Source organism: Pimephales promelas, chromosome 16, assembly GCF_988280905.1.
Source record: "Pimephales promelas chromosome 16, fPimPro1.hap1.1, whole genome shotgun sequence".
In the NCBI taxonomy this organism is placed as follows: Eukaryota; Metazoa; Chordata; class Actinopteri; order Cypriniformes; family Leuciscidae; genus Pimephales; species Pimephales promelas.
Window position 1 is genome coordinate 33,045,983 of NC_142784.1, and position 15,000 is coordinate 33,060,982.

A 15,000-nucleotide genomic window follows, 5' to 3' on the forward strand; every position below is an offset into this window, starting at 1 on the left:
AATCACTCACTCACTCACTCACTCAATCACTCACACACTCAATCATTCAATCACTCACTCACTCACACACTCAATCAATCACTCACTCACTCAATCATTCAATCACTCACTCACTCACTCACACACTCAATCACTCACTCACTCACTCACTCACACACTCAATCACTCACTCACTCAATCATTCAATCACTCACTCACTCACTCACACACTCAATCACTCACTCACTCAATCATTCAATCACTCACTCACTCACTCACTCACTCACACACTCACTCAATCATTCAATCACTCACTCACTCACTCACACACTCAATCACTCACTCACTCAATCATTCAATCACTCACTCACTCACTCACTCAATCACTCACTTACACACTCAATCACTCACTCACTCAATCACTCACTCACTCAATCACACAATCACACACTCACTCACTCACTCAATCATTCACTCACTAACTTCCTCACACACTCACTCACTCACTCATTCAATCACTCACTCAATCACACACTCAATCACACACTCAATCACACACTCAATCACACACTCAATCACACACTTACACACTCAATCACTCAAACACTCAATCACTCACTCACTCACTCAATCACTCACTCACTCAATCACTCAATCACTCACTCACTCACTCACTCACTCACTCAATCACTCACTCACTCAATCACTCAATCACTCACTCAATCACTCACTCACTCACTCACTCACTCACTCACTCAATCACTCACTCACTCAATCACTCACTCACTCAATCACTCAATCACTCACTCACTCACTCACTCACTCAATCACTCAATCACTCACTCACTCACTCACTCACTCACTCAATCACTCACTCACTCACTCACTCACTCACTCACTCACTCACTCACTCACTCAATCACTCACTCACTCAATCACTCAATCACTCACTCAATCACTCACTCACTCACTCACTCAATCACTCACACACACACACTCACACACACACACTAACCCCATCCCTAAACCAAACCAACCCAACACACTAACCCGACCTCTAAACCTACCCATTACACTCCCTCACTCACTCATTCACTAACACACACACACTAACCCGACCCCTACACCTACCCATCACACACACACACACCCTCTGGAGACCCCTCTGCTGATTGGTGGGCAGATCTAATGTGAAGCTGTTGACCGGATCAATTATTTAAATGTGAGATCTGATTGGTTGCTGATAGATTAGGAGGATGTGGATATAGTCTCCGGGGGGAGAGAGCGATAGAGGATTCATCCTTCACCCTCCACAGACCGGCCAATCACAGCGCGTAATCAGACACCACTCTCACCTGATTGGACAGTGGCTTGGGTGACAGATGCAGAAAATCCGCCCATCTTTAAAACGCAGAGACAGAGAAGTGTGACGACCAACGGCATCCTGGACAGAGAGAGAGAGAGAATGAGATCGACTGCCCGCATTTCATCAGATATTCGCTCAGTTTATTATCAGAGTCCATAAAACACTGCTGAAGGTGTTTTTACTACATGACAGCTTTAGGAGCGCTAGAGGAAGAGGGAAATTAATGGAATAAGAGAGAAAAGGACGAATGCACATGACTGCAGATTCAGGCGTTTACTGTAGACACACCAGTTAAAAAAAGAAAAATGATCAAGTCACACAGATATGAGTAGTTACTATCAGCTTCGCTAAAACAGGCCACTTTTAATTCATTGATTCATTGACAAGATACAGGTCAAAAGAGCGATCGAAACATGCCTGCATTTAAAATAAAACACGATCTGTACACAAACTGCAGATTATTATTGCAAAAATTCAATAATTACTGTATAAAATTCTGTTTCTAAACAGGACGGGACGATCAACTGTAACTGTGACGCCGTACATGAACATATGGAGAAGCAGCTTGATTGAATTTAAATTGTTAAAAGCAAACCCTGCGCCCTTGAATGAATGGACAATCCTGTGCCAGGAGAGAGAGAGAGAGAGAGATACACTGAGAGAGAGAGAGAGAGAGAGATACACTGAGAGATGGATTGTGTTAGACAGCAACCGTCTCTTCACTGTCACCCCGGCAATATACATCACTGTAATGGCACAACACAAACACACACACACACACACCCCTGAGTCAAAGCCTCTGAGCCCTATAAGAAATAATTCACACTCCTAACGATAAATTCAAATGGTTTCATACATAATGATTAATAATCAATGGGTTAAAAAAGCCTTTAACTTTAAATGATTTATTAATGGCCTCATATCATGCAGTTATTACCATGGGGTTGGGTTGGGGAATAATCATGAGCATTTAGTAATGTTTGGGGGTGGCGACACACTTACGCTCACGGGACAGGTCGATATATTAACACTGTTTTTAAGAAATCTTCAATGACGAACTGTGTGACTGGCAAGAGTTGTCTTTAATTCGACTGACAGTCACAGAACGCAAAACAACGTTATTTTGAAATGCTTTCACTAATCTAAGGCTGTGACTAACGAGTAACCGGTCGATTAATCGGATAATATTTACACTAGACACTCACTCACACACTGACACACTCACAACACACACACACTAAGTGAATAGCTTAGGTATGGCTTTGACGATTATTATGGTAATCGAGTAACCGGTCAATTAATCGGATATTATTCACACTTACACACTCGAAAACACACACACACACACACACTAAGTGAATAGCTTAGGTCAGGCTGTGACGATTATTATGGTAACCGAGTACTCAGTCGATTAATCGGATAATATTCACACTAGACACGCTCACTCACACACTTACACACTCAAAACACACACACTAAGTAAATAGCTTAAGTAAGGCTGTGACTTAACGAGTAACCGGTCGATTAATCGGACAATATTCACACTAGACACGCTCACTCACACACTTACACACTCAAAACACACACACACACACACACACACACTAAGTGAATAGCTTAGGTAAGACTGTGACGATTATTATGGTAATCGAGTAACCGGTCAATTTATCGGATATTATTCACAAATACACACTCAAAAACACACATTCAAACTAAAACACACACACACACACACACACACACACACTAAGTGAATAGCTTAGGTAAGGCTGTGACTAACGATTATTATGGTAATCGAGTAACCGGTCAATTAATCGGATATTATTCACACTATACACACTCAAAAACAAACACACACAAACACTTACACACTCAAAAACACATACACATACAATTACATTAATCACATAAATTAAGATATTCTATATTTTTAATTAACATGGTGAAAAAGGTCATAGTTTAGCTACTTTGTTTCTAATTTTTATTTCCTTAAAAAAACTGAAGTGTGTTTATTGCACCAAATACAGTAACTCAGTTTAGTAATTCACCCTCTTAGATTTAACGGGGCAGTTCACCCATAAAACAGTCGATATTTAAACAATAAAAAATAAAAAATAGCTTATTGTTTGTCCATGCAATGAAAGTCAAAAAGTCCAAAGTTTTTGATTCCCGACATTATAATATTAATGTCAGTAAATATTAAGTCCACCTTTAAACACTACTGTGCCTTTAAGACTTCTATATAAATGTGCTTCTGTTGTAGACACCATAAAATTCCATCTATAAAAGTAGAAATGTGGAATTTAACCGTTTGACTGGATGAAGATATTAATTACGATGTAAAACAACACATTACACACACACACACACACAGACCAGCAGACGGACCCGAAGTCTCCGAGTCTCAGCTGAGACTTAATAAAATGATTGAAAACCTAATTAGAGCAGTTAGTGTGATGAGTCCAAAATAACGACATCATCTCCAAACGCTCCAATTCAGATAAAATCTGCAGCCTGCTTATCTGAGCGTCACAAATGTGCGTTTTAATTTCGCTGAGATGCATTAGGCCGAAATTAGAGCATCATGGGAATTCATTAGACTCATCTTTCAAAACCCACTTCATCGATTCGCACAAGTTTGAACGAATCGCTAAATTACTTAAAAGGCTAAGCTCCAGAAAAGCTTCATTATTTGTTTTGGGGGGAAATCGGATTATGTGTGATCGATGCCATCGTCCAGACACACACACACACACACACACACACACGAGGGAACGCAAGACTCGGGCAAATAATCTATCGCTGTAGAGTAAAAGAGGCCAATTAGTCACGTAACTGTACTGAGAACACACACACACACAGAGACAAACTCACACACACACACGTCTGTTGTATCATGGTGGAAATTTCCCATTCACTTCTATTACTTTTATATAAAGCTCATTATGTTCAAGGTATGCGTCATAATAATCACATATTTGCTCACCACAATGACAGCAAAATCAGACACACACACACACACCACAGGATAATTAAAGTTCATCACTGTGTTACTTGAAATAAAGTATGATAAATTAAAAAAAAAAACTATCAATAGAGCGTAACAGTCGGGTTCCAGAAGTAAAAACTACATTACCCATGATGCTCTACAGAAAATTCCACCAATCAGAGAGTCAAAAAGAGAGTCTGTTCTCAAAATACTTAATTTTTTAAAATGTATATTATTTTACAATAGACCTTGAAAACATATATATATATATATATATATATATATATATAAACACATACATACACATATGCATGACTTTCTATATATATATATATATATATATATATATATACACACATTTTTAAATGAGTAGTTTTATTTTTTAATTGTTTTTAACTTGATTGCACTGTTTGCAATGCATCATGGGATTGTAGTTCTTTCCCTCACTAAAGCCGTTCTTTCACAGTCTGTCATTTTTTTTCTCTCGTATTTTTTGCTTCAAATCAAAGTTTGTAATGTTATGATTCTCCTTCCCTATGAGAGAAATGATAAAACACTTCCGGAACCAGCGCCGCTGAAAACATTGACTAATGTAAAGAATTTATAACCTATGGATGATTTTAGTAGCCTACCATAAAACCACATTTTCTAAACTCTCTATCTCTATAAATATTTGTAAAAACATTTTACATAGGCTATTGATGCACCTTTAGCTCGAGTGAGTGATGTTAAACAGTTCTACTTACATGATGCCGCTGCACTTTTAGTGGGAAATCGGATTATATGGGAGAGATTGATGCCGAGGCTGGACCGGAGAAACAGATCTATCAACATATACAGGAAACCACAATTAGACACCACAGAAAAACACGCCCAAAACACCTCACACACACACACACACACACGGCGAATGAAGGCTTAGATTAGATTAGGCTACACTTAGAAATAAGAGTTATGAAGTCTGCTAATGAGATGACACATGAGGAATAATGTTCGACGCTTCACTCACGCAGGTCCGGTTCTTCTCGTCAGTCCGGTTTACTGCAACAGAACCACAAACTTAGACCAGAAAAAGACACACAAACACTGATCCTCTCTCTCTCTCTCCACACCAGCACCTCTCTCACTCTCTTTCTCTCTCATCCAGTCTCTAACCCACTAGACCACCACCCCTCTCTCTCTCACTCTGTATGTGTGTGTGTGTCAGCCGGTCTCTAACCCACAACACCATCTCTCTCTCTCTCTCTCTCTCTCTCTCTCTCTCTCTCTCTCTGTGTGTGTGTATGTGTGTTTGTGTGTCAGCTGGTCTCTAACCCACAACACCATCTCTCTCTCTCTCTCTCTCTCTCTCTCTCTCTCTCTCTCTCTCTCTCTCTCTCCCCCTCTCTCTCTCTTTCTGTCAGATGATTTAACGGGTCCCTCGGCGCGTCACCGTAAATCGTTAAGGCAAACCGGCGGGACTCTTATCCAATCAACGCGCTGCGCTCGAGCGCGCTCTCACATCCATCTCACCTGCAGTGACGAGCGCTCGCTCAGGTGTGATGAACGCGCGCCACGAAATGTTTTTGCCTTTGCAAGTTATTGGTTTGTGACCAGACTTGTTTATTCCTGTTAAAGGTTATTAAACCAATAGATTTTCAGTTTCAGACTGACAAAACTGTTGAACAAAATGCGGGATCAAAAGTGTCGTGCACTTTCCTGAAGCACTTATTTTTAGTAGTATTTATTTAAAAATATAGGTTATCTAAAATATGACATCTATAAATGTCTTTGTATATCAATATATATATATATATATATATATATATATATATAATATAAAATCTATTTTTATTTATTATAAATTGTGTCATATTTATACTATATAGGCTACACTACAAGTATCCTTGAAAATTAATATATTTATATAGGCCTATTTTTAGTTGAATAATTTATCATATTTTATACAGTATATATGTGTATGTATATTAATCAAAAAGCCTTCTGTCAGAGATGTTCGCTAAAACTTTGTAAAAATAATATATATAATATAATTTTTTTATCATCGTGATGTCATCATCATCTCACTGAATAATCAGCATATTCATAACAACATTTACAAAGTTGTTCAGAGAATATCATGAGATGACTGTAGTACCAAACGCTGGCGTACTATTGAGACACTTTTCTGTCAGTGACACACACACACTGGAGAGAGAGAGGAAGTGTTCAGATCACCGCAGGTGAACACACACACTCACTAGTCAATAAAGCTTGAGGAATGAGAGAATAAACACACAAACCGGTTCGCGCATTCTCGTTCTCGTGCTGTTCTGCTGTTTGTGTCCTTTTAAACGCGTTGTTTCTGACGCTTCAGCGCGCGACGAACGCTTCCGTGTTTCTCCATGTGAACGGAAACAAGCGCGTCGATCTACCGCGGAATCAGAATCAGATCGTTTCGATCCAGGCTCCACCTCCTACGGAAATTCCCCGCGTTTGTTTGCACAAGTCATGTCAAAAACACTCGCCGCGACGCAACTAGAAGAGCTGTCGAAAAAATCACTGGAGCGCTCCCCGCCGCGCGCACGCGCCTCTGTGCACGTGCTAATGTTGCACAAACCTGAAGAGCAGCAGCTCAGCTCACAGATAACTTTTAATAAATATATCAAATAACATATATATATATATATATATATCATTTTAAATATTTAAAACGTTAGATGGTATTGTTTTTATTTATTTATTAGCCTAATTATTATTATTAATTTACTGAAATTAAATATACTGATATATACTACACTCTAAAAAATGCTGGGTTGTTTTAACCCAACTTTGGGTCAAATATGGACTAACCCAGCCGTTGGGTTAAATTTTTACATTACATTTTTAACCCAACATTTCGGGTTTGTCCATATTTGACCCAAAATTGGGTTAAAACAACCCAGCATTTTTTAGAGTGTAAGGTTATTTATTTACATTTTTGTCACGTTCTATATTTGGTGTTTCATGATCTGTATAGGCTTAATGAATATTTAGTCTATCGTGTTTGTTTATTATTATTATTATTATTACTTTTTGCTGTTTGAGGGTCTGTATAATGACTATTTTGCATATAATCTTTGTTTATTATTATCATCATTACATTTTTGCTATTTGAGGATCTGTATAATGAAAATTTAATGTGTCATTTTTATTTATAAATATGATTAGCCCCCTATTTTTGCTATTTGAGGATATGTATAATGAATATTTCATGTAGGCCTATCATTTTTATTTATTTATTATTATTATTTAATTATTATTATCCCACGTTTATGCTGTTTGAGGATCTGTATAATTCTATAATAATCTGTAAAAAAAAGAAAAAATATTGCGTTCATTAATAAATCTACTCAATATCTGCATTTGCATCTGATTTTACTAAACGTTCCATTGAGAAAGTAGTCTCTATTCTATTCTATTCTATTCTATTCTATTCTATTCTATTCTATTCTATTCTATTCTATTCTATTCACTCCAGTATTTGCAGCTCCTTCATGTCAGACTGGTGTTTGTTTTGAAATGGCTGTCATTGCATGTTCATCATGAGTGTGTGAAATCTTTGAGGTTTGCTCAGATAGTGTGTGTGTGTGTGAATGAGAGGGTCCTGTGCTACACTAGTTGTAATGTTTGTGCACGTGATTTACAGTTATGGATCTGCATCTGCACATTTGTAAATCAAGCGCGGTCCGGTTTGTTTTATGGATATGAACATCCACTTGCTCCTCATGACTCATGCGTTTCCCAGTGGCTGCTGGGAACTTTAATTAACACTGTTTATGAGTGTTTATGTGCTGGAGAATATTCAGACTGTTGCTGTCTTTACTGTACTTTCATCTGACACATTCAGTCACGGCTGCACATCTGAATCATCTGTGTTTCTGCTTTGCATTCTTCGTGGATATTCGTATTGTTATGATATTTTATTTTCATTTATGCATTTGGCAAGCGTTCTTAAAGCACTAACACAAAGTATGCATTCTATTCTATTATATTCCATCCCATTCTATTCCACTCCATTACCATTCTCTTCTGTTCCATTTCATTCTATTATATTTAGTGCTGTCAAATCGATTGATCGCATCTAACAGCAAAGTTTGTTAATATATGTATTTTTGTATTTCATTCTATTATATTCTGTCATTCTATTCTATTTAACTCCATTCTATTTAGTGCTGTCAAACCAATAAATTGCATCTAACAACAAAGTTTGTTTATATATATATATATATATATATTCCATTCTATTATATTCTATTTCATTCTATTCTATTAAATTCCATTCCATTCTATTATATTTAGTGCTGTCAAATCGATTAATCACATCTAAGAACAAAGTTTGTTTAAATAATACATGTATATTTGTTCTGTTCCATTCTATTCTATTCTATTCTATTCTATATTTACTGCTGTCAAATCGATTGATCGCATTGCAAGTTTATGTAATATGTTTACATATATTTGTTCTATTCAATTCTATTATATTCTATTTCATTTCATTCTATTCTGCTCAATTCAATTCCATTCTATTATATTTATCTAACATCTAACAACAAAGTGTGTTAATGTGATGTGTGTGTGTGTGTTTGTGTGTGTGTATATAAATCATATTTATTCTGTTGCATTCCATTATATTCTATTTCATTCTATTCTATTCTGTTATATTTAGTGTATATTATATCCCATAATATAATATTTGGGTGTGATTGTGTAAATCTATAGGCCTACATAAACACAAACATACACACACATATATAAACACACACATATATGTGTATACATACATACATGTGTGTGTGTACATACACAATCACACAGACATATGTTATCTTAAAACAAATTTTTAGGTTAGATGTGATTAATGATGATTAATCTGTGATTAATCATGATTAATTTGACAGCACTATTTCATTCCATTCCATTCCATTCTATTCCATTACTTCCTGTCCTATCCCATTCTATTCTACAGTCTGTTCCTGGTTTAGTTCACTCTCTGCTGTGTTGTTTGGTTGTGTAATTCTGCCATCTACCGGCTGATGTGAGTGAGTTTCCCACATAACCCCGACTGATGTGTGACAGCTGATCTTCAGGGGGCGCGCGCGCTGCGTCAGCACTATATCTGCTGCGCGGGCACATTCACTCGTAGTACCCCAGAGTGCACTCTGGACGATGGGGCGGGGCGACACTTTTGGGCGGAGCGACACGTGTCGCCCCGCCCACCTTAACGTTTATTGGTTTATAATAAAGATGATCTTATTGGTGCAGAGAAGTGTGACGCTATTACAGATTATTGGTGCAGAGAAGTGTGACGCTTCGGGCCGGCTGGGAATGCGGAAGAACACAACAGACGAATAAACTTGTTGATTTGGCGGACATTAATACGATTCCACATTATTCCATTGAAGTAGAAATACAAAGAGAATAGAAATAATGGTCTAATTCACAATCACTCCCTCAACAGCTGTAGTAAGTTAGATGGTCCGTTACCTCTGTATTACTCACTGTTTTTTTGTAAGTTAATGACATCTCGCTCTCTATCTATAGATAGATAGCGAGAGAGAGAGAGCAAACTATAGCGGACATGTCAACAGTCTCACCTGATAGTAACCACGAGTTTCCGTAATCCTACGAACATTTTTTTTTAAACTACATTTACGGCTGTTAAACTTCACTGATCATAGCTCCAAAAAGCCATGGTAATCACAAATTAACTATGGTAATTAAGTATAGTATTTGTGCGTTTACATAAATGTAATTAATAATGGTTGTACTATAATAAACCTATAAGGGAGTTTCTATACATGCTCTTAAGAACACAACAAAACAAAGACTTTGTCACTTTTTCTTTATTATAGACTCCAAACTGCACTTTTACATCAGCAGAATGTAATTTATGCAAACCTTAAAGAACCAAGGTACTTTACCATATGCACAATTAGTGAAACCTATGTTTTTGCCATAGCTTTTCAATAGAACACTATACAGGTGAAACTCGAAAAATTTTAATATCGTGCAAAAGTTATAATTTTGATGAACATCAAATTCAAAATCTCACAAAATCAGAATATTACAAAAATGTAAGCCCTCTGAAAATTATATATAATCATGCCATATGCATATAGTTATTTATACTAAATATATTAGTTTCACTTTTTAATTTGAATTACTGAACATGAACTTTTGCACAATATTCTAATTTTTCAAGTTTGACCTTTAAGTTTACCTTTTAGTTGCATCAATTACTACATCAAAACCAGTTCATCTCTCAATTACCATCTACAAGTTTTGAGTTTTACAGAAATTCATTTCCTGCAGCAAAAAAACAGTCCTGCGAGCAAAATCCTGTACAAAGATCTTCGCAGTAATAGCCCAGCAGTTCCCCTAGTCTTCCTCTTCCCCTGTACCCTGGTGGATAGGACTTAAAAAAAGCTCCAAGCATTCCCTGAAGCTGTAGATCCGGCGAAACTCATCACAGTAGTCCGGAGAATTTTTTTTCCAGTTGACCACACCTTAAAATGTAAAGACAAAATACAGAAAAGATATAAGTGTGGAGATTCAAGTTTAAATGTCACATACCACACATTTCAATCCAAGAAATGTACATTGAACAGAAAAAAACATCTTACAGTCTAGCCAGGCAAAGTGTGCTGCTTTCTGGAAAATTTCATTTGTGACCACATCCCTAAACCATCTGCATACCAGTGAAAGCGTCAAATATGCAGAATCACCAGTTGCTATTATTTCATGGGGAAGCTGTTGAAACAAAAAACATTGTTATTTATACTTGTATATAAATGTTGTTGAAAAAAATATAAACCTTGGTTCAGACAAACCTGATATATTGTTGTCAAAACTGCATGCTCTGAATAAAATAATAAATAAAGAGATACATATTCTCTTATAACGATAATATTAAAATAATATCGCTCCAACACACATTAGCCGCTTTCCCCACTGTCAGGCCAGTGTGGGCCAGGGCTTTCAAGGGTCGGGCGGTGTTAATAGCCTTGGACCTGTAGCACCAAGCACAAAATCACACTGTGTTTCCACCGTTAGGACAGAAGCTCTGCAGCGCTTCACTAAAGCCCTCCCTTAACATGCCTGTCTTGAACAATGACAAATAACTCTATTGTTTCACCAACAAATGGAAGTTTTACCAGAACACTATTCAAAGAAATTGCTTAATGAATGTATGTGCACAATAAATTACCTGAATCTCTCTGTCTGAATCTCCCCGAAGACATTGCCTTTTGTAAGGTTGAGTGCTAAGAAAAACAAATGACAAGAGGTAGGCATGTATATTGGTAGATGTAGTACATAAACTAATGTTTAATGTAGGAACATGCAAACAGCTACATGCATTTGCAGAGTGAAGTTGTCCAGTATGAGAGCACACCACCACCTGATCAGGGGCATGTCATCCTGAATTTTTTTAAATAATAATAATAATAAACAATTATGCATGTCTGTTTATTTAACGTGAAATATGTAATGAGGTAATGACATAACTCTGTAAAATCAAATCGGAGCCCCAAAGCCATGTATAGAGTGTACTGTTACAATTCACAAAGTGCAAGAAAATGAGCAGGGTATAACTTACAATAATTAACTACAATAACAATTAAAATTTAACCTACCATCAGTATGGAACAACATGTTTAAAGTTCAGTCTTTACTACTGCACTTTAATGTGACTAATGTTTTAAGATCACTATGCATACTAACTTTTATACAGTATATTATATTAGGGTTGCAGCAGTATGACAGTTTCATGCTTAAAAGAGTTATATCTCACACATTTGATTATTTACAGTACTGTACTATTGCTCTATATCAAATCTTAAATCCCGAGATCAATTTTTTAGCCTATGCTATTTTCAGTAGTTGCCCAACTAAACACTATTTATTGCATCCTTTCCATCCACAGTTTACGGATGTAAACTGTGATGAGCTTTGTATCTAGTCAAAAATAAAGCAAAAAGTCTCAAATTATGTTACTTTTATCACACAATTCAAACAGTAAATGCAGTTTTGAAAATCAAGGCTATGCGGTGTGACAGCAGAGGTGGGCAGAATATCCAAAAGCTGTACTAAAGTAAAAGGACTTATAGAAATAATTAAGTAATAATATTTATTGTTATTGGAGTAGGAGTAAAAAATTATGCAATGGCAAAATATTTTTAAAAATATAATATATTTAAAAATGACTCACATTTGATTGAGCAGGACCATATACCATTAAACCACGATAATTTCTGAAACTGCTTTTGTACTGTGAAAATCTCATACCACTGCAACCCTAAGAGGTACAAGTTTACAAGTCAGTTACCTGTAGAACTCTTGACATTTCCACACTTAAGTTCAGATTCAGGTGTAACTGCTGGCTTGTTCCTATTATCCATTTGGTTTTTGGTCTTCGTGTTTGGAAGAGATCCTTATAAAGCAATAAAGATATTACCAGATAGAACAGATTACTCTACATGGAGAGGATTATGCCAAACAAATATGTGATACTCTGTTTTTGTCAAGAAGTCAAACCTCTGTTTGAAGAAGCGGAAGTTGTCGATGTGGGATCTTGTCATTTTGCTGTATGACAAAACATCTCCACTTTCAATGCAGGGCTCTCTCTAATGCAGGATTCAGCTCCAAACCTCTGTGCTACCGAGCTGCAGGTGCTTGCTCGTGCTGTACGCTCAGACCCACTACACAATCAACAATTATTCATAAAAAAATGAGAAATTATTAATTCATTCAAACTTTAACAATAAAGTAATTTATTGCTCTCGATTTAAAACAAACATAATTAACATAAATAAACATAGCTTTAAAAAAAAAACTAAACATATTGCTATTGTATAACAGAGCTCTCAAAGTTCTTCAAGATTCTTTATTCATGACATTCTTTCAGAAGGAAACTATTCCAGATTTGATTCACGAACATCATGGTACATTTTTAAATATGTTTATATAAAACTACACAACCATTTTTACTCACCATTTGGAATCGCAATCAACGTGGAGTGTCGTTCGTTCGTTAATGCTGCCACCGTTGCCTTTTATCGCAAACTGCCCCCTAGGGGGTCGGAGGAAAATGGCAAAGGCGGGAACAGGAAAATAGGGGCGGGGCGACACGTGTCGCTCCACCCAAAAGTGTCGCCCCACCCCATCGTCCAGAGTGCACTCTGGGGTTACTCCATTCACTGGCACTTTTACCTCGCTGTTAATCCATTTAACGCGCAAAACCCTGACGAGTTATAAACCATATGCCATGCGAGAGGGTGACCTTGCTCATCCTCAGACTGACGTGACGGGATTTTTGTTTATAGAATTGGCAAACGTGCATGTGTACGCGTCATGCGCGCGCACGCTTCACTGCGGCATCGCTGCGCCGCCATGAGATCACCAGCAGAGGGCGCCGTTTAATAGCATAAAATAGCCTATAAATCAGATAAAAGTACGATAAATAAATATATAGTGTTACCAAATATTTGTCGCTGCGCATAAATAACAATTTATACTAAATAACATAAGGTTTAGAGCAGGTAAAAAAAAAAAAATGAAAATCTCTAACACGTGATCCATGATGTGCACATTTCCTAAACTGACAGACTGACAGGTGAGACAGACACGCAGGTGATGCACGGGAATCCTCTAGGGAAGATTTGCTTTTAGTGGTTCATGCAAACATCTGTCATTAGCTCTGAGCTTTCAGAATAGACTAATTTTAGCTCTATGTGAGAGGATTTATTTTGCATTTCAAGCATCGTCAAGTCGAACACATCAGCCTTTAAATCCCGTGGTGTTGAAGAGAAGAAAGCCTCTCCGTAAATCTGCTTTGATAATGATTTCTCCTTCAGGATGTGAGGCTGATTAGTCACACTGTTACGACACTGATCTCAGCATCATTTCTGTAAACTCAAATAACCCATTTCTAGCCCAAACACTGGGATTATAGGTCAACTAAAAATAAAGTTTATAATACTCAACCAAAGTACAATTTTAGCAAACAAATAACATTTTACAGATGGATGGATAAGAGATAGATGACAGATGGATAGATGGATGGACGGATAGACAGATAGATAGATGGATAGACAGATAAGACAGATAGATAGATAATTAGACAGATGGATGGATGGATAGATAGATTATTGACATAAAAAAGTCAAAACTATGATTTCGAATGTCATAATTTCAACTTCTAAATCTAAATATTTGCATAAAAATTCTAACTTAAATCTAAATTACATAGTCATAATTAAAAAAAGAAACAATTTCTACCTTTTTATCTTCGAATTTTGACTTTTTATATCATAATTACTTTAAACTAAAATTCATAATTTCAACTGTTTATCTCGTTTTCATGACTTTGACTTTGAATTCTGACATGAAAAAGCAACCCGTCGTGTGTTTGTGCGGACGGCAGGGCAGAAGGAAAGCAGAAATCGCACCAGAGTTTAATCTTTTTTTATTTTTAAATGATATTGTCGTCCTGTGGCAGGTTTAATGCTTTATTCAGATCTCTTTACATAATGAACATGAACGTGTTCAGAATTAAGGTGCAAACATCAGCAAACACAAGGTCAGCATGGCGATAATCAGAACATCTTCTATTAAATACATCATCATCATCATCATCATAGCGCTA

The 15,000-nt window shown here is 36.7% G+C and overlaps 3 protein-coding genes across 13 annotated transcripts in view; all 3 read right to left on the reverse strand.

The window, feature by feature from the left end:
• il1rap (interleukin 1 receptor accessory protein) overlaps nucleotides 1–6,903 on the reverse strand; it is a 33,640-nt gene extending 26,737 nt beyond the window's left edge. The window contains exons 1-4 of one of the 4 annotated variants that reach the window (XM_039660258.2): nucleotides 6,617–6,903; nucleotides 5,344–5,375; nucleotides 5,081–5,139; nucleotides 1,335–1,423 (exon numbers count right to left, since the gene is read on the reverse strand). In XM_039660258.2, coding sequence (XP_039516192.2) covers nucleotides 1,335–1,423; nucleotides 5,081–5,082 — 91 coding nt within the window. In that variant the 5' untranslated portion in view covers nucleotides 5,083–5,139; nucleotides 5,344–5,375; nucleotides 6,617–6,903. Of the gene's footprint in view, nucleotides 1–1,334; nucleotides 1,424–5,080; nucleotides 5,159–5,343; nucleotides 5,376–6,616 lie in introns of all 4 variants that reach the window. The other 3 variants (XM_039660257.2, XM_039660260.2, XM_039660259.2) reach the window with 3 other exon arrangements.
• A 3,327-nt stretch (nucleotides 6,904–10,230) lies between these two features.
• LOC120478193 (uncharacterized) lies at nucleotides 10,231–13,544 on the reverse strand. 6 transcript variants are annotated; one of them, XM_089121541.1, is made up of 8 exons: nucleotides 13,348–13,544; nucleotides 12,891–13,054; nucleotides 12,682–12,786; nucleotides 11,709–11,774; nucleotides 11,563–11,617; nucleotides 11,186–11,214; nucleotides 10,979–11,105; nucleotides 10,231–10,861 (listed from the first exon to the last, which is right to left on the reverse strand). In XM_089121541.1, the coding sequence occupies exons 3-8, from the start codon at nucleotides 12,697–12,699 to the stop codon at nucleotides 10,734–10,736; spliced, it is 423 nt and encodes a 140-aa protein (XP_088977667.1). In that variant the 5' UTR covers nucleotides 12,700–12,786; nucleotides 12,891–13,054; nucleotides 13,348–13,544; the 3' UTR covers nucleotides 10,231–10,733. The 6 variants fall into 6 exon arrangements, 3 of the variants coding, with proteins under 3 accessions (XP_088977667.1, XP_088977669.1, XP_088977668.1); XR_016146910.1 differs by lacking the exon at nucleotides 11,186–11,214; XM_089121543.1 differs by lacking the exon at nucleotides 11,709–11,774.
• A 1,259-nt stretch (nucleotides 13,545–14,803) lies between these two features.
• The window catches only part of fgf12b (fibroblast growth factor 12b), a 54,975-nt gene continuing 54,778 nt past the window's right edge, over nucleotides 14,804–15,000 (reverse strand). For all 3 annotated transcript variants that reach the window (XM_089121546.1, XM_089121545.1, XM_089121544.1), the window contains exon 5: nucleotides 14,804–15,000. This exon is cut by the window's right edge and continues 1,571 nt beyond it. The gene's annotated coding sequence lies outside the window, so the exon portion shown is untranslated.

Coding starts and splice junctions, on each gene's coding strand:
- LOC120478193 (XM_089121541.1), bottom strand. Junction 11,618..11,708: donor ACTTCACTCTGCAAATGCAT/GTAGCTGTTTGC, acceptor TGTTTTTCTTAG/CACTCAACCTTACAAAAGGC. Junction 11,215..11,562: donor ATTCAGACAGAGAGATTCAG/GTAATTTATTGT, acceptor TATTTTATTCAG/AGCATGCAGTTTTGACAACA.